We start from the raw sequence: 24,573 nt of genomic DNA, 5'->3' as shown, positions 1-24,573 counted from the left end.
CCTCTCTTGCCGTGTGACAGGCTGGATCCTCTTCCACCTTCCGCCATGATTCTAAGTTTCCAGAAGCCCTCGCCAGAAGCAGATGCTGGCACTATGCTTCCTGTACAACCTGCAGAACCCTGGGCCAACACATTCTTTATAGCAATGCAAAAACGGACTGACACACTCTCTCTACACACCCCCCACGCCCACTCATCTGTTAATACTGAGAATTGTTACTGTGAGAAGATTCTTACCTTTTCAGAGGTATGTGGAAAGATTTGCATTTTGTGGAAGGAACCAATATATTAAGCAAACTTTTTTTCTTTTTTGAAATGGAGTCTCACTTTGTTACCCAGGCTGGATCGCAATGGCGCGATCTTGGCTCACTGCAACATCCGCCTCCCAGGTTCAAGAAATTCTCATGTCTCAGCTTCCCGAGTAGCTGGGATTACAGGTGCACGTCACCATGCCCAGCTAATTTTTGTATTTTTAGTAGAGACAGGGTTTCACCATGTTGGCCAGGCTAGTTTCAAACTCCTGGCCTCAAGTGGTCAACCCGCCTCCGCCTCCCAAAGTGTTGGGATTACAGGCCTGAGCCACTGCGCCCAGCCTATTAAGCAAACTTTTCTTCTTTTAAGGTCTACATGCATTTATATGTAATGAGTAAAATAAAGTGAATGCATGGCAAAAATAGTTTTCTGAGGAATTTGAAATCTTACCGAAATGGAGAATCTTTTTTCCTTTTGTCTTTAAAAACACCCATGCTTGGCTTCTTGGAATGGGAGGCTCCGAAATCATAGTCCTCCAACTCTTCCCAGCTGTCTCCAGACTTGAAGACAGTCTGACCCCAACGCCTCCTACCACTTTTATGACTCAGTGTGCCATTTGGCTTCTGTGGTGGAAAATCAGTCATAATCTTTAATCATGTACTGAATGCCTTTCATGCACAAGCTACTACGTAAGACACTAACAGTCCCCATTCTCAAGGAGCGTTCCATACACTTAAGGGCATAACATATATACACATTTAAAAGCATGAACAAAAATGGGCGGTACGTGCCAAAAATATGACAGGTGTTCAGAGGAGAGATCTCTGTGAACTAGGTCGGTGGGAGACTTGAATATTTTGGATCTGAGTTGACTCTTCATTGACACGAAGGATCTGGAAACCCGAGACTTGGCTATGTCTCTTTGGGCAAGGGACTTAACTTCTCAAAGCCTTAGTGTCCTCCTTAATTGGGGACAGCCTTAATGAGAAGGACACTAAGGCTGGCATGTGCCAGCATCTTTTACTTTTCCCCCTCCTTGAATATACATGACATCCAAAGACACACCAGTCATCCTGTGGCCACAGGCATGACAGCCACCTGCTCAGGGTGGTGGAGCGGGAAGCCAGCAGCAGCCTGCCTCCTCCGCAAGCTTCATGAGCTCCACCACCCAATTTCTTGTTATGTGAGAAAAACAACCCCTATTGTTTAAGCCACAGTGGTCGAGTTTTTGTCATAAGTCCCTGAATGTAATCCTAACGGAAACAGAGAGGGAAGTATGAGTCTGACTGCCACAGAATGGAGGCATTGTTAACAGAAATAAGGAACAGGAAAGAAGTCCTGGCTTGGAGCACACAATGAATTGGTTTTATACAAATTTACAGAGTGGTTTCGGGGCACATAAACAGAAAAATCCAAAAGGCAACTCAAAACTAGGGAATAGAGCATGGAAAATTTTCAGAAAATACAGCTATGTTGGGTGCAGGGAGATGCTTAAAGAACGGACATGCTATTGCTTGAAGCTGATGGTGTCACAGTGATAGTGATGGATGATAACAAAAAGCAGTATTTGCCAGCTTCTACACTATTATTTTCTCTGCCAGGCAGAACAATCTCCAGAATAAAGAGAATAAAAAAATGTTAAGCTCTAGATGAGTAGGGTTAATAAAAGGTTACCCTGAGCTGAGTTTGAGCTTCCCTTCTGTTGAATTGTATTTTAGGGTGCCTATGCTGAACGCTGCTGAACAATGTCAGTGATATCCAAGAATCCTGTGTGTCTGAGAAGACTGGAAAGTGGCAAATATAATACTCTTAATAAAGTAGAAGATTTATTTTTGCAAACTCCACCTCAGTAAGTTTGGTAGAGGATGAGGGCAAAGGTTCTAAAATCAATTATTAAAGGGGATGTTTGTGAGCACTAAGGAAAAACAGTGATAGCTCATATAGACCACACTTTTTCATGAACGGCAAACAATGAATTCATTCAATGTAGTGTATGTGAACTTTAGCCCATTGGGTGAAGGCAGCAAAGGCGATCAGCACATAGTTGAAGAACTTGACCAAGAGTACTGATGAATGGATCAATGTCAGTCTAGGAGAAGGTTGTAGTGGCCTGCCCAAGATCTCACGGTCATCCTATTCATCATGAAGATTCAGGAGGAAAACAGATAACTAAACAAATACATAGCTGGCAAGAAGCTGGGCAGAATGGGTAAACCGAGAAGAAAAAATAAAGATTCAAAAATAATTAGAAATTGGAGATGTAAAAGGTCTTGCAACTTTTTGAATCCTAGAGATGAAATACACAAGTCAGAGGTACAGAATATGCAATTTAGGAGAAGCATTTATGAAAAAATTGGTATACTTAGAAATTTTAGTTGACACAATACTTAATCCCTGGATTAAGTATTGGAACTTACCTATATAAAAATGTGTGTATGTGTGGCGGGGTGGGGGGCTAGGTTATTCTCTTTAACTTAGAGAATACACACAGGGTCCCTAGCATATGCATGGCACTTAGTAGCTACTCAATAAATAGTAACTTCCTTTCCTTCCCTCACAGTATGAGTCAGCAATTGAGGCATCTTCTAAGCGGTTGTGGGGAGGACTGTAATCATTGGTGGCACGAGTGCACACATGGTTTAGAGTGTTGGAGGTGATTCGTCCTGCTCTATATTCCCTGCCTGCTGTCTGCCTCCAGTTCTGGCAGCCTCATTCTAAGTGGGAAGCAGGATGACAGGGGACTTAAAGGCATATTCATAATAGGAACTGAGAGTTATCAGTCATTGGTGAATGGCGTTATATGCAGAGCCCTTAAGGGAAATGGAGATGTTTCTCTAGAGAAAAGGGCAGATAATATAAGGGCTATTTTCAAATATCTAAAAGGCTGCCTTTCTAGAAAAGTGATTAGCCTTCATTAAAAGCTAGAAAACCAGATTTTACCCAGTATAAGGAAGAACTTTCTAATATTCAGAATTGTTCCAAAGATAAAGGGGACTCCTTGGGACCCCAGAGGTGGTGTGCAAGTCATGTGGGCAATTATTCAATCCTTCATTCACTGAACAAATATTTACTGAGAATCTACCATGTGGCGGGCACTGGTCAGGGTGCTGAGGCTGTACTGATAATCAGAAAACATTCCTGATCTCACTGAGCTTGCTGCACTCCAGAGGAAGAGACAAATAAACAATAAACCTAAGAAATAAGTAATTAACAGTAGGTTAGAATGTGATTAGTGCTAGTGGGGGACGAGGAGGCCTTGCTTATACTGTGTTGGCAGGGCAGGTGGGGACTGGATAAGGAAATAGATACGTGCTGTGTAAGACCAATTTCCATCCTAAAATGCCATAATGCAAACACATTTGGGAGTGTATAGCCCAATGGGACAGCTAAAACACTACAGCAACTGAAGAGCTCCTGGAGTCGAACAAAAGATGGAAGAAAAAGTTTTATACTATGTCTGACACTTCAAAAACCCATTCTGGCTGGGCACGGTGGCTCACGCCTGTAATCCGAGCACTTTGGGAGGCCAAGGAGGGCGGATCACCTGAGGTCGGGAGTTCGAGACCAGCCTGACCAACATGGAGAAACCCTGTCTCTACCAAAAATACAAAATTAGCCAGGTGTGGTGGCACATGCCTGTAATCCCAGCTACTCGGGAGGCTGAGGCAGGAGAATAGCTTGAACCTGGGAGGCAGAGGTTGCTGTGAGCCAAGATCATGCCATTGCACTCCAGCCTGGGCAACAAGAGTGAAACTCCATCTCAAAATAATAATAATTATAATAATAAATAAAAACCCATTCTCTCCATGTTCCTTAGCATTTAAGAACACTGTAAAATGACAGCACTGTTGAAAATTCTTAGGCCGGGCACGGTGGCTCAAGCCTGTAATCCCAGCACTTTGGGAGGCCGAGGCGGGTGGATCACGAGGTTAGGAGATCGAGACTATCCTGGCTAACATGGTGAAACCCCGTCTCTACTAAAAATACAAAAAACTAGCCGGGCGTGGTGGCGGGCGCCTGTAGTCTCAGCTACTTGGGAGGCTGAGGCGGGAGAATGGCGTGAACCCAGGAGGCGGAGCTTGCAGTGAGCCGAGATCACGCCACTGCCCTCCAGCCTGGGAGACACAGCGAGACTCCATCTCAAAAAAAAAAAAAAAAAAAAAAAGAAAATTCTTAAGATTTAGGATCAGTACTCTGGAGTACCCGATTCTTTTAAATTATTTCTTTGAATTCTTCTGCATTGAAAGAACTTTAGGCTGGGCTTGGTGGCTCACGCCTGTAATTCCAACACTTTGGGAGGCTGAGATGGATGAATCACCTGAGGTCAGGAGTTCAAGACCAGCCTGGCCAACATGGTCTCCACTAAAAATACAAAAATTAGCCGGGTGTGGTGGTGGGCACCTGTAATCCCAGCTACTCAGGAGGCTGAGGCAAGAGAATTGCTTGAACCCAGGAGGTGGAGACTGCAGTGACCCGAGATCGCACCACTGCACTCCAGCCTGGGCAAATAGAGTGAAACTCTGTCTCAAAAAAAAAAAAGAAAGAAAGAAAAGAAAAGCCCAGGCGCAGTGGTTCATGCCTGTAATCCCAGAACTTTGGGAGGCCAAGGCGGGTGGATTACTTGCAGTCAGAAATTCAAGACTAGCCTGGGCAACATGGTGAAACCCCATCTCTACTAAAAATATAAAAAATTAGCCGGGTGTGGTGGTGCATGCCTGTAATCCCAGCTACTCGGGAGGCTGAGGCAGGAGAATCCCTTGAATCCAGGAGGCAGAGATTGCAGTGAGCTGAGGTCGTGCCACTGTACTCCAGCCTCAGCTACAAGAGCAAACCTCCGTCTCAAAAAAAAAAAAAAAAGAAAAGAAAAAGAAAGACCGAAGACTATAGCATGTACACTTGGTTACTTTTGTTCTGAAAGTTTTTCTTTTTATAAACCATATTAGAATTTTAAGTGATCTTATGTCAAGCTCCAATCAGGGGACTCAGGATCTTTAACAAAGAATAATCTTTTCTATCTTTTCCAACATGATTAGAAATGCCTCGAAACAAAATCTTAATTGCACGAGTCAAACTATTTCATTGCTAGCGTCATGATTGGCTACTCACGGTTGGCACGTTTTTGATGATGCTGGGGAAGAGTGTTTGTGGCGGTTTCTGCTGACTCTGTTGCTTTGGAGGTTGCTGGACGCTCAGGTTCTGTGGTGGCTGAATGGGCTGCAGTGGCTGCTGGCTAGTTTTTGGCTGGGGTTGTCCAACAGTCTGATCAATTATATCCGGCAGAGGCTTAGGCTCTACTTCAACTAAAGATGGCTTTGATTCTAACGGTTGCAGTTGCTTATTTAAAGACTGTTTTGATTCCAGATGATTTGAGGAAGGACCTAATACCTGACCAACTTGAAAATATGGGTGTTTCAATGCCTATAAAAACACAGAAAAAACAACAAATGGAAAATGGTTCCACCTAAATGTATTGCACATCAACTGTGATTGGCCCTGTGCGAGGCATATATCATTAGCCCACATGAGCTTCAAAGATTTAGAAAGCAGCCATCATTCCCTATACAGTGTCCCTTTTAAAAATAACCAGAAAAAAATGATTTAAGAAATAAATTGCATTAAAAAATTAAAAGTGGCCGGGCATGTTGGCTCATGCCTGTAATCCTAGCACTTTGGGAGGACGAGGCGGGCGGATCACTTGCGGTCAGGAGTTCAAGACCAGCCTGGCCAACATGGTGAAACCCAGTCTCTACTAAAAATACAAAAATTAGCCAGGCATGTTGGTGGGTGCCTGTAACCCCAGTTTTATGGGAGGCTGAGGCACGGGAATCACTTGAACCTGGGAGGAGGAGGTTGTAGTGAGCCAAGATGGTGCCACTGCACTCCTACCTGGGCAACATTTCTTATAATGACAGGGGTAGGGGGACGCTACTGGTGTCTAATGTCTAGAGGACCAGGGACAATGCTAAATACCCTATTATGCACAGAATAGCATCCCACAGCCAAGAGTTATCTGGTTCAAAATGTCAATAAGGCTAAAACTGAAAAAATATTCTACAGAATTCTAAAGCCTGTGTAGCTCAGCTATGGAAAAATTCCCTTATTGGCATCAAATACCTGGGCAAAGTAGCTGTTCTTTTTTTTGGGGTGGGTGGGTTCCTTAAGATGGTCAAGCTCTGTTCCCCTGAACCTCCTGCCTTTAGCCAGTCCCCACACACGTGGGAACATAGCCCTGACCAACAGTTAACTCCTCCCATGTGTAAGGTCAGTTTTTAGAGGAACAGAAGGCAGCTTGGTACTTTAAATGGTCTTCATATTCTACAACTTAACCAACCTCTCCCCCTAAATTAGCTCTTTCCACTTCCACTACAAAGCAGGGCTGTGAAACAGAGCACCAGAAAGAGTTCATTAAGGGTTACTTGCATTCTCAGTGGAATACACAAATATGCATAATTTAAATACTTCAATGCCTAGCACACTGAAGGTACTCAAATTCTGAATTAAGTAACATTAATTAATTAGTATGTCAATATTCCTAAATTAGTTATGCATATTTTGGAGCTGGAAACTTTGAGGATGTGTTTTGTAATTTCAAGGCTTTATTTATAACAACTCTTCCTTTTTTTTTGAGATGGAATCTCGCTCTATCGCCCAGGCGGGAGTGCAGTGGCACCATCTCGGCTCACTACATCCGCCTCCCGGGTTCAAGCAATTCTCCTGCCTCAGCCTCCTGAGTAGCTGGGATTACAGGCACCCGCCACCACGCCCAGCTAATTTTTGTATTTTTAGTAGAGACAGGGTTTCATCATGTTGGTCAGGCCAGTCTCGAACACCTGACCTCGTGATCTGCCCACATCAGCCTCCCAAATTGCTAGGATTACAGGTGTGAGCCACCATGCCCGGCCAACTCTTCCCTTTTAAGACACTTTAAGATACCAGTTACTATCCTTCAAGAAGAGGGAAACTAAAAATTAATAGCATTTATTTTTTCCTATTTACTTAAGGGAAGCAGTGATCACTGTAGAGAATGAGAAACGTGTCGAGTTCTCAAGATGAAAATAAAAATTTAACACCCAGAGACAACCAAGACTAACATTTTTTTATACTTTTCAGTATTTTTTCTCATATAAAATGTATTTTTCAAAGACAAAATCACATTATTTGTATAATAGTATTTTAGCATGAGATTTGTCCCAAATTGTTTAAAAACTTTATTACACAAATTCACTGTTAACGCTGGCAGTGTATTCCAAATTAAAGATGCACATAACTTTAGAAACTTTATTTATTTATTTATTTATTTATTTATTTATTTATTTGAGACAGAGTCTCACTCTGTCGCCCAGGCTGGAGGGCAGTGGCACGATCTTGGCTCATTGCAATCTCCGCCTCTTGGGTTCAAGCTATTCTCCTGCCTCAGCCTCCCGAGTAGCTGAGATTACAGGTGCACACCACCATGCCTTGCTAATTTTTTATATTTTCAGTAGAGACAGGGTTCTGCCATGTTGGCCATACTCCTGGTCTCAAACTCTTGACCTCAAGTGATCCGCCCGCCTCGGAAAGTGCTGGGATTACAGGCATTGGCACTGCAGAGCCACCGCATTCGGCTGGAAACATTTTGATTAGCTTTCAATGGACAGTTTTCTATTGGAATTGAACATCTTTGAGCATAATTTCTGATTGTCTTTAAGGCTCTTTTTATTCTCTTACTAAGAGATAAATGAAAAATGGTATCTCATTTCTACTTGCATTTTATGAGAGTAAACAAAGACTGAACATTTAAAAAGCATTTTTGGTAATCTGTATTTCTTTTCCTGTGTATCTTTTTCATGTCCCATGACAACTTTTCTTTTTAAAATACATTTGAAAAACTTATTGTGTCTTTATTACGAAGGTAATACATATTTAGAAAAATTAGAAAATATGGGCCAGGTGTGGTGGCTCACGCCTATATTTATTCTAGCACTTTGGGAGGCCAAGGCAGGACAACTGCATGAGGCCAGGAGTTTGAGACTAGTCAGGACAACTTAGTAAGACCCCATCTTTAAAGAAATGAAACTTTAAAACAATTTTAAAAAAGAAAAATTAGAAAATACACTTAAATGTCTGGGCATGGTGGTTCATGCCTGTAATGCCAGCATTTTGGGAGGCCAAGGCAGGCAAATCACCTGAGGTCAGGAAATCGAGAGCAGCCTGGTCAACATGGTAAAACTCCATCTCTGGCTGGGTGCAGTGGCTCACACCTGTAATCCCAGCACTTTGGGAGGCTGGGGTGGGTGGATCACCTGAGGTCAAGTGTTCGAGATCAGCGTGACTAACAAGATGAAACCCCGTCTCTACTAAAAATACAAAAATTAGCCGGGCATGGTGGTAGGCACCTATAGTCCCACCTACTTGGGAAGCTGAGACAGGAGAACAGATTGAACATGGGAGGCAGAGTTTGCAGTGAGCCAAGATCGCGTTACTGCACTCCAGCCTGGGCGACGGAGTAAGACTCCATCTCAAATTAAAACAAAAACAAAAACAAAAACAAAACACCTCCATCTCTACAAAAATACAAAAATTAGCCAGGCGTGGTGGCGGGCGCCTGTAATCCCAACTACTCGGGGAGAGTCGCCTGAACCCAGGAGGTGGAGGTTGCAGTGAGTCAAGATCATGCCACTGCACTCCAGCCTGGGCAACAGAGACTCCATCTCAAAAAAAAAGAAAATACACATAAACATTTCAGTATTTTTCTTATGTTTCTGTAGAGTATTATATTAAGAATTTACAATAATTTTCTCTGTCTTATCTTTCCATTTTAAGATTTTTACATAGAGAAAAATTTTAATTTGTATGTAATCAAATCATCTGAGTTTTCCTTTTGTGGTTTCTTCTATTATTTTAATACCCATGTTTTTTTCACCTTGAGATCAAATACACGTGTATGTTTTCCTTTTGTTTCTATCAGTTTAGGGGTGCTTTTTTCTTACACTTTGGAAATGTAATCCTGGTTGGGCGTAGTGGCTCACGCCTGTAATCCCAGCACTTTGGGAGGCCAAGGAGGGTGGATCACCTGAGGTCAGGAGTTTGAAACTAGCCTCACCAAGATGGAGAAACACCATCTCTACTGAAAATACAAAATTAGCCGGGTGTGGTGGCACAAGCCTGTAATCCTAGCTACTTGGGAGGCTGAGGCAGGAGAATTGCTTGAACCCTGGAGGCAGAGGTTGCCGTGAGCCGAGATCACGCCACTGCACTCCAGCCTTGGCAACAAGAGTGAAACTCCATCTCAACAACAACAACAAAACGTAATCCTTCTGTGATTTGTAAAGTATGGTGAGCAGTAAGAACCTCAATTTATCTTTCTCCCTAAGAGCTAATGAATTTTCCCAGCATCACCCACCCACTGAGCCGTCCTCCCCTCTTTGTGATGCCACGTTTGTTTACCTCATGCTGACTCATACGTTCTGCAACATTGAGCTATTTGTCAGTTCTTATGCCAGTACTTCCACTGTTACCATCATCAATTTAAAGATTACTTTAATATCTGATGGGGCAAGCTGTCCATCCCTATCACCGCTCTATTTTTTTTTTTTTTTTTTTGAGACGGAGTCTCACTCTGCCACCCAGGCTGGAGGTGCAGTGGTGCGATCTTGGCTCACTGCAAGCTCCGCCTCCCGGGTTCACGCCATTCTCCTGCCTCAGTCTCCCAAGTAGCTGGGACTACAGGCGCCTGCCACCACGCCTGGCTAATTTTTTTGTTTTTTGTTTTTTTTTTTTTTTTTTAGTACAGACGGGGTTTCACCTTGTTAGCCAGGATGGTCTCAATCTCCTGACCTTGTGATCTGCCTACCTCGGCTTCCCAAAGTGCTGGGATTACAGGCGTGAGCCATCGCGCCTGGCCTCACCAGTCTCTAATTACTTATTCTTCTTTTAACGTGTCTTGACTATCCTTTCCCATTTGTTCTTCCAGATGACATTTAGAAAACATTTTCTCGATTAATTTTTTAAAAAAAGCAAAATAAATTTTTGTAATTGTCACACAGAATTTATATTTAAATGATGAGAATACAATAAAGATTATTATTTACCTTTTTATTGAAGCCTTGCAGACAAAAGCACTGGGTTTTAAAGGCCGGAGACTTGGAATACATCTGTGGATATGTCAGGTGCAGTCACAAAGCAACAAAGCCTGGGTGCCACAAGGCTGCCCTCTTGTGGCAGCCAGAGGCTGCACACTCAGTTCCAGCAAAGGATGATACTGTTGTATAGTGAACCAGAATCCCACCCCTAAACTGTAAAGACAGCATAGGAAGGTCTACTATATGGAATGATTCATGAGATGCCTTTTTGCTACCCATGACAGATTCCTTCATAACTAGTCTGTCACATGTCTGAATTTTTATCACTGCAGATTGATTCCTTGTTGCAACCTCAGGGTTCTTCATTTGAACCACAAAACACAGAAAATCATTGGTGTGGCTATTTTTGCATTTCTCCCAATGATCTTATATGCCTAGAAATTAATTTATTACATACGCTGGATGCCTAGGGCTTTGTGTTTAATTCTCTTAGTAAAATCCTGGTTGAGAATAGACCTGCCTTTGTAAATGAAAACATTCCTGATATTAAAAAACCTAAACATTTTAAAAGGTCTAACAGGAAGACTCCTCTTACCTGGCTTGCTGTTGGTCGTTTCTTTGGGTCCCAATTCAACATTTCGGTCATGAGCTGAATAGCTTCATTACTGGCATTGGGAATGAGAGTTTTTAAGTTTATAGGAACACACTGGGGAAAACGGAAGTTCATAGAGGATGCCAGCTGGTATCCTTCTGGCCAGTCACTCTGTTTCAGGAATATATAAGTGTAGGTGGGGAGGGCAAAACAAATTATTTTTAGTAATCCATTTAAAAAACACAGCAGTAATATAAACATCATTTATGTTTGAACATTTTCATGTTGATCCATATAAATAAAATGAGAATGAAATACCAGACCACGTCTACAATTCAGTGCTACAACAGTGTAGAAAGCACATTAAGCTGAGAGTTAGGAAACAATGCGAAAGCACTTTTATAACTTTTTTTTTTTTTTTTGAGACAGGATCTGGCTCTGTCGTCCAGGCTGGAGTGCAGTGGTGCAAATCATGGCTCACTACAGCCTCACCCTCCCGGGCTCAAGAGATCCTCCTACCTCAGCCTCCTGAGTAGCTGGGACTACAGGTGCGCACCATCACACCTGGCTTTTTTTTTTTTTTTTTTGTGGAGATGGGATTTCACTATGTTGCCCAGGCTGGTCTTGAACTCATGGGCTCAAGTGATCCTCCTGCCTGGGCTTCCCAAAGTGCTAGGATTACAGGCACAAGCCACTGTGCCCAACCTCTATAAATTTCACAGTATTAAGCTCTTGTCTGGTTTGAGATCCTGATGGTGATGTTGCTGTGATGATATCTGGGTTAACTCTGAACAAATAAGGAAAGTGCTTTACAAAGAGGCTGACTGCTAACAAAGATCCTTGTTGTATACATTACCCAGCACGTCCAATGTTAAAAATGCACATATGTGGGAAATGACAATTACATTAAAGCTTTCATATCTACATTTACTTGTGTAATGTTAACTACAAGGCACCTACTAATTTAATTAGGATGTCATTATAATACACACTTATAAAGCACCTTTCAGAAAGAAAGGTATAGATGAAATATAATTATAGTTAATTGAAAAGTACTCAGTTCAAGAAGTCAAATATCCACAGGAGAGATATAGAAAAGGAAACAAGAAAGGGTAAAGAAAATATAAGGTTCAAGACACCAGGGGTTAACAGGTGATGCCAATGGCCAGCCACAGAGTGACCAGGAAAGAGCCCAAGCAAGGCTGTCTGTATAGTGTCAGCTGGGCATCACCCCCAAGTTACACTCTAAACACACAGAATTTTTCCTGAAGTTCTTAAGGAAAGGCAAACACCTGTTTTTCTTCAGCTGGTGGGATTCTGGCTTCTTGCAATCCTTAACCCACTCTGATTAAAAAAATAAGGATTATGGCCGGGCACGGTGGCTCACGCCAAGTAACCCCCCAGCACTTTGGGAGGCTGGGGTGGGCAGATCGCAGATTGCTTGAGCTCAGGAGTTCAAGACCAGCCTGGCCAACATGGTGAAATCCCCTCTCTACTAAAAATAGAAAAATTGACCAGGCGTGGTGGTGCACACCTGTAATCCCAGCTACTTGGGAGGCTGAGGCATGAGAATTGCTTGAACCTGGGAGGTGGAGGTTGCAGTGAGCTGAGATTGTGCCACTGCACTCCAACCTGGGCAACAGAGTGAGACTCCATCTCAAGAAGAAAAAAAAATATTATAAGAAAATTAATCATTAAAGTATAAGCCTATTTCAAAACGAAAATATCAGCTATCTAGGCAAAAGTTGTAAATAATCAAAAATTATAAAATTAAAAGCAAAGCGGCAAGATAGAAATACTCAAAAGTTATAACAACTTAGGAACAAGAGTACTTACTTTTTTGGGAGTCCCTAAAACTTGGCAAATTTTAAAGATTTCATCGACCTCACTTGTCCCTGGGAAAAGCGGTCTTAACATATAGAGTTCAGCCATGATACTTCCAACAGCCCACACATCAATGGGAGAACTATAAACTGAAGATCTCAGTAAAACTTCAGGGGCACGATACCTGTGAGAATAGAAAACAAAAGAGGTGATTTTGATTGCAATTTCAAAGGTGAATGGGCAGTAGCATTCTACGCCCTTTGGTCATGTATTTCCATCAAGGAACAGATATTCAGACCCCGTCCCATCTGTGTGTCAGGCACTTGTACAATGTTCTGGGGACAAGAGGACATAACACATGTTCCCTGACCACAATGAGTGGGGCTGGAGACAAATAAATGTCTATGAAATGTCCATGAAGGCTCAGACAGGAACTCAACTGAATAGATATGGAAATAAGTGCCATCTGATATATCAAGAAAAAAAGTAGAAAAACCATGTTACGAAGCATTATATTCAGCATCTATTCACAAGGAAGCACAGAAAACAAAAGATGAACAAGGATTATCCCTGAGTAGTGGAGTTTTTTCTTCTTTTTATCAGTTTGAAAGTACTGATATCCTCAACCGACTCCTCTTCTGTAGTCAACTCTATTTACTGAGTGGAGTTTTGCTCTTTTTGCCCAGGCTGGAGTGCAGTGGCGGGATCTTGGCTCACTGCAACCTCCGTCTCCCAGGTTCAAGTGATTCTCCTGCCTCAGCCTCCCGAGTAGCTGGGATTACAGGGGCGCACCACCACGCCCGGCTAATTTTTGTATTTTTAGTACAGATGGGGTGTCCCCATGTTGGCCAGGCTGGTCTCGAACTCCTGACCTCAGGTGATCAGCCAGCCTCAGCCTCCCAAAGTGCTGAGATTACAGGCGTGAGCCACCACACCCAGCCTAACAATATTTTTAATTGAGAAAAATACTCAATTTACAAGAGCAAAGTGAGCTGGTGAGTCCAACACAAAGTCTGCTAAATGGAAGATACTCTCAACTCTCTTTTTTTCCAACCAAAATGTGTAAATATTTCAGTCCAAATGTTTGGCATAATGTCTTTCTGCGTTCATTGAGAATATGGCAAGCCCTCAAATAAACTAGTTTTGTTCAATGTTGTTTTGCTCAATGTTGTTTCATTGTAATGTTGATGAGAAAGAAAAAAAGAAGGCATTTTTGGCTGAGCCACTGTGAGGGGTCTGCATGTTCTCCCCAAGTCTCCATGGGTTTTCTCTGGGACTCTGACTTCCTCCCATATCCCAAACGTGTGCATGTCAGGTGAACTGGGGTGTCCGTGTGGCCCCAGGAGGAGTCAGTGGGTGCATGCGTGTGTCGGGGTGGGGGGACAGGGAGTGCTGCCATGGGAGGCTGTCGCATCCATGGTTGGTGCTCACCTTGCGCCTCCAGCTTCCAGGACACGCTGTAGCCACCTGTGACCCTGAACTAGAATAACTGAGCAAATAATTACCTTCCTTGTTTTTACTAATCTTTCTTAAATGTATGTAGGGCTCACATGTATTTCAGTGTTCAATACTAGTGTTTTGGTCGCTGTTTAGAAGTTTTGTGGCCAGGCACAGTGGCTCACACCCGTACTCCCAACACTTTGGGAGATCAAGGTGGGCGAATCACGAGGTCAGGAGTTAGAGACCAGCCTGGCCAACATGGTGAAACCCCGTCTCTACTAAAAATACAAAAAATTAGCCGGGTGTAGTGATGGGCATCTGTAATCCCAGCTACTCGGGAGGCTGAGGCAGGAGAATCACTTGAATCCAGGAGGCAGAGGTTGCAGTGAGCCAAGATCGTGCCACTGCACTACAGCCTGGGTGACAGGAAAAAAAAAAAAAAAACTTTCGTGATGTTTTGGTGACCAGAAATGTGCCATGAAATTGTTTATTTTAATTAGCCTATGGTCGGATTGGTTTCATCATACGTTGTTTCACTTAAAGTCAGTTTCCAAGAACCTATTGATGATGTTAAGTGACAACTTACTATACTTTCTTTGACGAATATTTTTACAAGCTTTATTGATATAGAATTCACGTAATATACAGTTGATCCATTTACAGTGTACATCACACTGCTTTCTCCCAAGGTGCCTTCACGTGTCTTCCCTCTTCCATCTCTGTGTCTGCCTTCTTCTTATAAGGACATCAGTCTTATTGGATTAAGACCAGCCATGCTGTGGTCTGACCTCATCTTAGCCTGATTACATTTGCAAAGACCCTATTTCAAAATAAGGTCACATTTGCAGGTTACATAACCAAGGCAGATCCCTCATGAAAGGCTTAGTGCTGTTCTCTTGTAGTGAATGAGTTCTTTTTCAGACAAGATGAAATTAGTTCCTGAGACAGTGGGTTGCTCCACAGCAAGCTTCCTCCTCTTGTTTGTTCCCTTCTCGCACATGCCTATTTCCCCTTTGATCTTCCCCCTGCCACCTTTTTTTTTTTTTTTTTAATTTGAGATGGAGTTTTGCTCTTGTTACCCAGACTGGAGTGCAATGGCGCGATCTCAGCTCACTGCAACCTCCGCCTCCTGGGTTCAAGTGATTCTCCTGGCTCAGCCTCCTGAGTAACTGGGATTACAAGCATGTGCCACCACGCCCGGCTAATTTTTGTATTTTTAGTAGAGACGGGGTTTCACCATGTTGGCCAGGCTGGTCTTGAACTCCTGACCTCAGGTGATCCACCCGCCATGGCCTCCCAAAATGCTGGGATTACAGGTATGAGCCACCGCGCCCAGCCTGACCTTCTCCACCATGTTTCGATGCAGCATAAAAACCCTCACCAGAAGCCAAGCGGATGCCAGTGCCAGGCTTCTTTTACAGCCTGCAGATCCAGGAGCCAAATAAACCTCCTTTCTTTATCAACTTCCCAGCCTCAGGCGTTCCTTTACAGCAACACAAAACACACTAAGACACGGACTCCTTTCTTGCAGCTCCCACATCTGATTCATTAGAAAACATACCCAAAATTCCACACTTTCTCACTACCTGCATGTCCAGCAGGTCCAAGTCACTATCATTTCTGGCCACTCTACAAACTCTGCCCTTGTTTCCTATGACTGCCCTCATTCATTCATTCTGTGCTGTGCAGAATTCACGCGGGGCATGCACCTGTCTCAAAGCTTTTCTATTTAGCATTTGCTCTGCCTAAAAAAATTCTGGCTGAGCCACTGTGTGGGGTCTGCACGTTCTCCCCAAGTCTACATGGGTTTCTCCTTCAGGGCTACTCTCAGTGAGGCCCTCCAGGTAAAACAGCAACATTCCTGTCCCTCCCCATCTCCCCCAACTCCCTGCCCCCTTTCATATTTTATTTTTCTTTATTATAATGTATCAACATCATCAGATGTTTCAAATATATTTCTTTCTTTTTTTTTTTTTTTTTTTTGAGAAAGAGTCTTGCTCTGTTGCCTAAGCTGCAGTTCAGTGGTGCAATCTTGGCTCACCGCAACCTCTGCTTCCCAGGTTCAAGTGATTTTCATGTCTCAGCCTCCCAAGTAGGTGGCACCAAGGCATGTGACACCACACCCAGCTAATGTTGTATTTTTAGTAGAAACAGGGTTTAGCCATGTTGGCCAGGCTGGTCTTGAACTCCTGGCCTCAAGTGATCCCCCATCTTGACCTCCCAAAGTGCTAGGATTACAGGCGTGAACTACTATGCCCGGCCTGATACACGTATGTTCTTGTTTTCACTGGAGTATAATATTCACACAGGCAGAGGCATGTATTCTAAGAGCAGAGCTTGATGAATTTTCACAAATACAACACATCCACGGACCCAGCACCCAGATCAAGAAAGATATGTTATCGGCCAGGCACAGTGGCTCACGCCTGTAATCCCAGCACTATGGGAGGCTGAGGTGGGTGGATCACCTGAGGTCAAGAATTCGAGACCAGCCTGGATAACATGGTGAAACTCCGTCTCTACTAAAACACAAAAATTAGCCAGGCGTGGTGGCGGGCACCTGTAATCCCAGCTACTTGGGAGGCTGAGATAGGAGAATCACTTGAAACTGGGAGGCAGAGGTTGCAGTGAGCCAAGATCACGCCATTGCACTCCAGCCAGGGCGAGAGAGTGAGACTGTCTCAAAAAAAAGAGAGACATGTTACCAGCACCCAGAAGGCCCCTCGTGCACTTGTCCAGGCACCACACACACACACACCCCCCATGGAACCGCTTGCTATCCCGACGTTTATGGCACAGATTATTTGTCTCTGTTTTTGTACTTTACATAAACAAAATCGTATGGTATGTGCCCTTTTTCTGTTTGGACTCTTGCTTTCAACATTGTCTTAGATCTACCCATATTGCTACATGCAGTCATAGACCATTCACTCTCACTCTTGCAAAGCATTCCTCTGGGTGATATACGATGCTACTGTTCATGGACATTTGGGTGGCGTGCAGTTGAGAGGATTCACGTCTTTTGGTGAACATGGTATGTCTTTCTGTCGGTGACCCATAATATTTTTAACTTGTTTATCTGTGTTTTGGCTGTCATATAAGCAGCATAAGGCAGAGGTTTTTCTTTTATTTTTTTATTTTACTGCTGTGTTCTCTGTGCCTAAAATGATGTTTGGCACATAGTAGGTGTTCAATAAATATTTGTTGAATGAATGATTGAGTGAATAAATGAAATGCTTTTTCCTTATTTTTTCAGTGATCAGAAGAGCAATAAACCAATCCTTCGCTTTCTTTAAAGACTATAAAATTCATTTCTGGCCGGGCGCGGTGGCTCAAGCCTGTAATCCCAGCACTTTGGGAGGCCGAGACGGGTGGATCACGAGGTCAGGAGATCGAGACCATCCTGGCTAACAAGGTGAAACCCCGTCTCTACTAAAAAATACAAAAAACTAGCTGGGCGAGGTGGCGGGCGCCTGTAGTCCCACCTACTCGGGAGGCTGAGGCAGGAGAATGGCGTAAACCCGGGAGGCGGAGCTTGCAGTGAGCCGAGATCGCGCCACTGCACTCCAGCCTGGGTGACAGAGCCAGACTCCGTCTCAAAAAAATAAATAAATAAATAAATAAAAATAAAATTCATTTCTATGTTTTAAATATTCAATACAGAACTTCCAGAAATATGTAACAATCCATCGTAGGAAAATTTCACCATAGGCTTATGCCTCAGGAGGGTTGCATAATCCTACTCACCATCTGGTAGAGACATAATCAGTGTACGGTGGCTGGGACCTTAATTCTCTCGCAAGTCCAAAATCAGCAATTTTCACAAGCTCTGGGCCCATACAAAGCAAGTTTTCTGGTTTCATGTCCCTATGAAAAAAACCTTGGTGATATATAGAGAAAAAAATAAAATCAATCATTAGGTTTAAACATAGCTTTATCTGATTTATAAACAACATATAAATGAACCCCCTCTTTTGTAATAAGAAGCATCATCTTAGGAAAAAAGTAAACCATATTTATTGTCTAACAAGTAACGGGAAAGTAGGGGCCCTACTTTTAAAATGCTTTGGCAAGAAAGTTCACACAGTGTATGAGATAATTAAAAATAACTACCCATTTAACATTTATTTTTATTTGTGACTCCGGGGGTGTTCAGGCGCTGGGCTAGGTATTATTACACTACGATTATCTCCATTCATTTGCACAACAACTTTAAGGAGGTACTGTTATCACTACTGTGCAACAGAGGAGGAGGTTGAGGGCCAGAGTGAAGTCACCTAATTAACGTGTGAGAAGTTTTTGTTTTTGTTTTTGAGGCAGGTCTTGCTCTGTTGTCCAGGCCGGAGTCTAGTGGCTCGATTTCGGCTCACTGCAGCCTCAACTTCTTGGGCTCAAGCAATCCTCTCACCTCAGCCCACTAAGCAGCTGGGAGCACAGGTGCATGCCACCACTTCCAGCTAAGTTTTTGTATTTTTGATAGAGACAGGATTTTGCAACATCACCCAGGCTGAGAAGAGCACTTTTTAATCAGGCTTAAGTCAGTGCAGCTGACTCCTTGAGAAAAATCACTTGTTTAAAAAGTCCATTCAATAAAAATGTAACTCCACACATCAGAACTAATTTCTTCATTTAAAATTGTTTTATCTAATGTTCAGTTTTACTCAATAGCTGTGTTATTGCAAAATCCCAATAATTATAATGTTTATATTAGCAATTCAATCTATAAAATAAATGGTTATGAAGATAATGGGGAAACCAAAGAAAATGAGGCAGAAAGCCCAGCGGGGGCCGGGTGTGGTGGCGCACGCCTGTAATTCCAGCACTTTGGGAGGCCGAGGTGGGCAGATCATGAGGTCAGGAGTTTGAGACCAGCCTGGCCAATATTACGAAACCCCATCTATACTAAAAATACCAAAATTAGCCGGGTATGGTGGCAGATGCCTGTAGTCCCAGCTACTCGGGAGGCTGAGGCAGAAGAATCGCTTGAACCTGGGAGGTGGAGGTTGCAGTGAGCCGAGATCATGCCACCACACTCCAGCCTGGGCAACAGAGCAAGACTCCATCAAAAACAAACAAACAAACAAACAAATAAAAAGAAAACCCAGGGGAAAAGAACAAACATTAAAGCCCTCCTGGCAGATGAGTATTTGTCTTAAGGAAGGCTTTTTCTAAGGGCAATCTAAAGTATTCTGGTTATATCCAAATGGCTTGGGTTCCAATGACCTTGGGAGGCAGGGAGACTGCAGGTGATCACTTGAAGAGGGTTTTCATGTAGCTTTGGGGCTGAGAAGACTTTCTTTTATCTTTTTCTTTTCTTTTCTTTTTTTTATTTTTGTTTTTTTTTTGTTTTGAGATGGAGTCTTGCTCTGTCACCCAGGTTGGAGTGAAGTGGTGTCATCTGGGCTCACTGCAACCTCCCACTCCCAGGTTCAAGCGATTCTCCTGCCTCAGCCTCCAGAATAGCTGGGATTACAGGCGTCTGCCACCACACCTGGCTAATTTTTTGTATTTTTAGTAGAGACTGGATTTCACTATGTTGGCCAGGCTGGTCTCAAACTCCTGACCTCGTGATCCACCTGCTTCGCCCTCCCAAAGTGCTGGGATTACAGGCGTGAGCCACCGCGCCCAGCTGGGGTTGGGAAGACTTTTTAAGCCTAAATGTTTTTAATCACTTCAAAGCCAGAGTGGGCTCTGTTTGTGACATCTGTTTAACAGTTTTGTAATCCAAGTTTATCCGGTACTTCTTACTCTAAATAGTTGGTAACATCCATTTCACTGTGTCCAAGAGACATTCATTGTACTTTTGTAACAAATGTAACAACAGGAATGGGACCATGTGAGGCAGAGCAGTGGGACACTAATTCATAAGGTCTCAGAGAACTAAACCAATTACATATTTGTGCATCTAAGGCTTTCCCCATCCTAATATACATATATTGGTAATTCATCCTATTTGAACTAAATATTAGTTTTTTTAAAAGCAACTATTTTATTTTATTTATTTATTTGAGACAGAGTCTTGCTCTGTCACCCAGGCTGGACGGCAGTGGCACGATCTCAACTCACTAACCTCCGCCTCCTGGGTTCAAGCGATTCTTCTGCCTCAGCCTCCCACGTAGCTGGGATTACAGGCACGTGCCATGACACTCAGTTAATTTTTGTATTTTTAGTAGAGACAGGTTTTTGCCATGTTGGCCAGGCTGGTCTCGAACTCCTCACCTCAAGTGATCTGCATCTGCCTGCCTTGGCCTCCCAAAGTGCTAGGATTACAGACGTGAGCCACTGTGCCCAGCCAGAAATTCCATTTTATATAGAATCACAGAAATTATAAAGTTTTAAAATTAAAATGTCAGTGTGTATAGGCACATACCCCAAATTCATAGTTATCCAATATAAAGTTATTTAACAGTTTTATAAGTAATTTCTATGCACAATCTCGACAGTAATCTAAAGAGGTAGGGAAATGAAACTTAAAAGAAACCTACCATGTTTATGGATAAAAGCCAGCCCTTGCAATATTTGATACATAATATTTCTGATGACTGACTCAGGGAACAACTTGTTTCTGTAAAGAAATGAACAGTCACATAATTCTGTTAAGCAACCAGCCAACCAATCCAAAGAAGGATTATATTCCCCCTGCCTTGGAGCCTCTACTGGCCTCACGATACTGGTTAAAGGTGCGATTCACAGATTTATAGTGTTAAAGCTCATACATTTAAAACATGAAAATTAGATTTTTTTTGTTTTGATGTGAGGTAAAAACTCAAATCCAAAACTGAATATATTGTACACATATAAAATATGTATGTGTATATGTATAAATTTTTTGAGACAGAATTTTGCTGTCTGTTACCCAGGCTGGTGTGCAATGGCACAATCTAGGCTCACTGCAACCTCCACCTCCCGGGTTCAAACAATTCTCCTGCCTCAGCCTCCTGAGTAGCTAGGATTATAGACATGCACCACCATGCCTGGTTTTGTATTTTTAGTAGAGATGGGGTTTCGCCATGTTGGTCAGGCTGGTCTTGAACTCCTGACCTTAGGTGATCTGCCTACCTCGGCCTCCCAAAGTGCTGGGATTACAGGCGTGAGCCACCGTGCCCAGTCTAACCAGCTGAATTGTAAACTGTTCCAAGAAGAGCAAAGCAAGTTGAAAAACTGAATTACTAACAGATAAGCCAAGCATGTGAATCTGTATTATGTAGGCTTTAAGAATTTTAGAGGTGGCCGGGTGTGGTGGCTCATGCCTATAATCCCAAGCACTTTGGGAGGCCAAGGTGGGAGGATCGCTTAAGTCCAAGAGTTCAAGAACAGCCTGGGTAACATGGTGAAACCTTGTCTCTACAAAAAATACAAAAATTAGCCAGGTGTGGTGGCGCGGGCCTATAATCCAGCTGCTGGAGAGGCTGAGGTGGGAGGATCACTTGAGCCTGGGAGTTCGAGGCTGCAGTGAACTGTGATTGTGCCACTCCACTCCAGCATGGTGACAGAGTGAGATCCTGTCTCAAAAAGAAAAGGAAAAAATAAATAAAGTTAGAGATATAAATAAATGCTTCAGTTATATTCTGCATATTGGTGTTGTCCAATAGAAACGTAAGAGCTGGCTGGGCACAGTGGCTCATGCCTGTAATCCTAGCACTTTGGGAGGCCGAGGTGGGTGGATCACCTGAGGTCAGGAGTTCAAGAGCAGCCTGGTCAACATGGTGAAACCCCATCTCTACTAAAAATATAAAAATTAGCTGGGCGTGACGGCACATGTCTGTAATCCCAGCTACTCAGGAAGCTAAGGCAGAAGAATCGCTTGAACCCAGTGGGCGGAGATTGCAGTGAGCTGAAATCACACCACTTCACTCCAGCCTGGGCGAAAGAGTAAGACTCCATCCCCCACGAAAAAAAGAAAGAAATATATATTAGAGCCACTTGTGTACTTAACATCATTTTTCTAGCAGCCATGTTAAAAGAAATCAAACAGGTAAAATTAATTTTTAACAATATATTTAACCTAATATGTGCCAAATATTATTTCAACATGTAATCGATATAAAAATGAGCTGACTGCACCACTGTACTCCAGCTTGGGTGACAGAGCAAGACCATGCCTCTAAAAAAAATTTTTTTAAATTATTTATTTATTTTAAAAATTTACCTTTTTTTTGTTTTTTGAAAAAGACACACGGGCTGGGTGTGGTGGCTCCCGCCTGTAATCCCAGCACTCTGGGAGGCCAAGGCAGGTGGATCCCTTGAGTTCAAGAGTTCGAGACCAGCCTGGGCAACATGGTGAGACCCTGTCTCTACTAAAAATATAAAAATCAGCCAGGCATGGTGGCGCGTGCCTGTAGTCCCAGCTACTTGGGGCCTCATTGAGGCAGGGGAATTGCTGGAGCCGGAGAGTCGAGGCTACAGTGAGCCATGTTTGCACCACTGCACTCCGGCCCTCCAGCCAGGGTAAAAGAGTGAGACTCTGTCTCTGAAAAGAAGAGAGACACATGGTCTCATTATGTTGCCTAGGCTGGTCTCAAACTCCTGGGGCTCAAGCAATCCTCCCGCCTTGGCCTCTCAAAGTGCTGGGATTACAAGTGTGAGTCACCAACCCTGGAGTAAAAAAAATACAACAATTATTAAGACATTTTATCTTTTGTACCAAGTTTTCAAAATCTGATGTGTAATTTATTTTACATTTACAACACTCCTCAATGCAAACATTTCAGGAGCTAGCCACATCTGACTAGTGGCTACTGTATTAGTGTAGCTCTATACTCTCTCTCTATATATATACATATATAATACATATATATACACACATATATAATGCATATATATAATTTTTTATACATATATTATATATATATATAAAATACATATTGCAATCTTGGCTCACTGCAACCTCTGCCTCCTGGCCAATATGGTGAAACTCTGTCTCTACTAAAAATACAAAAATTAGCTGGCTTCCTGGGTTCAAGCAACTCTCCTGTCTCACCTTCCTGAGTGGCTGGGATTATGGATGGCCTCAACCTCCTAGGCTCAAGCAATCTTCTCACCTCAGCCTCCAAGTAGCTAGGACTACAAGTGTGTGCCACCATGCCTGGCTAATTTTTAAATTTTTTTGTAGAGATGGAGTCTTACTATGTTGCCCAGGCTGGTCTCAAATTCCTGGGCTCAAGTGATCCTCCTACCTCAGTCTCCCAAAGTACTGGATTAAAGACAGGAACTACTGCATCTAGCCAGATTTATATATATTTCAAAAATAGACAAAAATTTAATATTTCATGCATTTATGTATTCCATTTTTTTCTTCAACAAGTGTATCCTGATATTTCATGTATGTATATATCATTTCAATATTTTACAGGACAAAATTTATTAGAGGCTGAAAATTAAGATTACTCATAATTCCACGTGATTAAGAAACTTTTAATTTTTCAGTATTCTAATCCAGTCCTAATTTATTTGCATGCATAACTTTTGTATTAGGAATGAATGTCACATACACGCAATTTCGTTTGTTTTTTCCACTTGGAAGCATTTTCACAATGCTTATAATTATCACCTTTAATGGTAATAATTCCATCAATATTATATACAATAATTACCAACCTATTTTTGCACTGATATTTATTTTAAATAGTTCAAAAAGTGAAGCTTAGTACAGACATTTAACAGAATATATTATTTATAGTAACTATAAATACTACATATCCACATAAAAAATACTTGTAAGTAAATGAATCAAATAAAAAATTTTGTCCCACTGAAATTACAAGTAAGTACAAAGGCGTGCATGTCTATATACAAGGCCTAGAAGGGACTTTAGAAAAGTAAAAACTGATTTGAGGGGCAGAAATTTACTTTTATTTTAATTGATATTAATGTTATAATGATTTCGGCCAGGAACATAAGAGGCATTCAATAAATATGTTTTGAGAACGGGAAAAATATGATTAAAGAAGAATTCACGTAACATCCTCAGACCTTCAGTGAGTGAGTGTATGTGTGTGTGTGTGCGTGTGTGTGAAAGAAACAGAGAGAAATCAACATCATTACTTTGGAAAATTATTTCTAAGTATTTCAGGGTTTTTTGCTGAACATTTCTCACTTTAAAAGCAGGCAAAATGGATGTTAATCTCCCAGATGTGACCAGAACAACCATTAAAACATTATCTCCCCAAGTCCAGGGCGGAAGACTGAAGCTCTCCCTGTACAGATTCTGCCCACACATACTTAAAAGTTGTGAATTTCCTTGGAATTGGTAACACAACAAGTCTTATCATTGACTTGTGCATTCTACTGAATGAATTTTTTAGATCCTTTCTTGAAAGCAACTTCATTCCTTTCTCCATTCTTTCATTAACCTTCACAAGATGCTTGGGAGAGCAACCAAGATAATCTTCTCAACAGTGCCCAA

The 24,573-nt window shown here is 42.4% G+C and overlaps 1 protein-coding gene across 14 annotated transcripts in view; it reads right to left on the bottom strand.

Moving 5' to 3' along the window:
- LOC105482625 (male germ cell associated kinase) overlaps positions 1–24,573 on the bottom strand; it is a 74,653-nt gene that overhangs the window by 29,677 nt on the left and 20,403 nt on the right. For all 14 annotated transcript variants that reach the window (XM_071097623.1, XM_071097630.1, XM_071097631.1 and 11 more), the window contains exons 5-10: positions 20,654–20,733; positions 17,916–18,048; positions 12,741–12,912; positions 10,908–11,075; positions 5,358–5,669; positions 702–874 (exon numbers count right to left, since the gene is read on the bottom strand). In XM_071097623.1, the coding sequence (XP_070953724.1) occupies positions 702–874; positions 5,358–5,669; positions 10,908–11,075; positions 12,741–12,912; positions 17,916–18,048; positions 20,654–20,733 (1,038 nt within the window). The remainder of the gene's footprint in view (positions 1–701; positions 875–5,357; positions 5,670–10,907; positions 11,076–12,740; positions 12,913–17,915; positions 18,049–20,653; positions 20,734–24,573) is intronic.

Source organism: Macaca nemestrina, chromosome 5, assembly GCF_043159975.1.
Source record: "Macaca nemestrina isolate mMacNem1 chromosome 5, mMacNem.hap1, whole genome shotgun sequence".
In the NCBI taxonomy this organism is placed as follows: Eukaryota; Metazoa; Chordata; class Mammalia; order Primates; family Cercopithecidae; genus Macaca; species Macaca nemestrina.
This window is presented reverse-complemented; position numbering and strand designations above follow the sequence as displayed.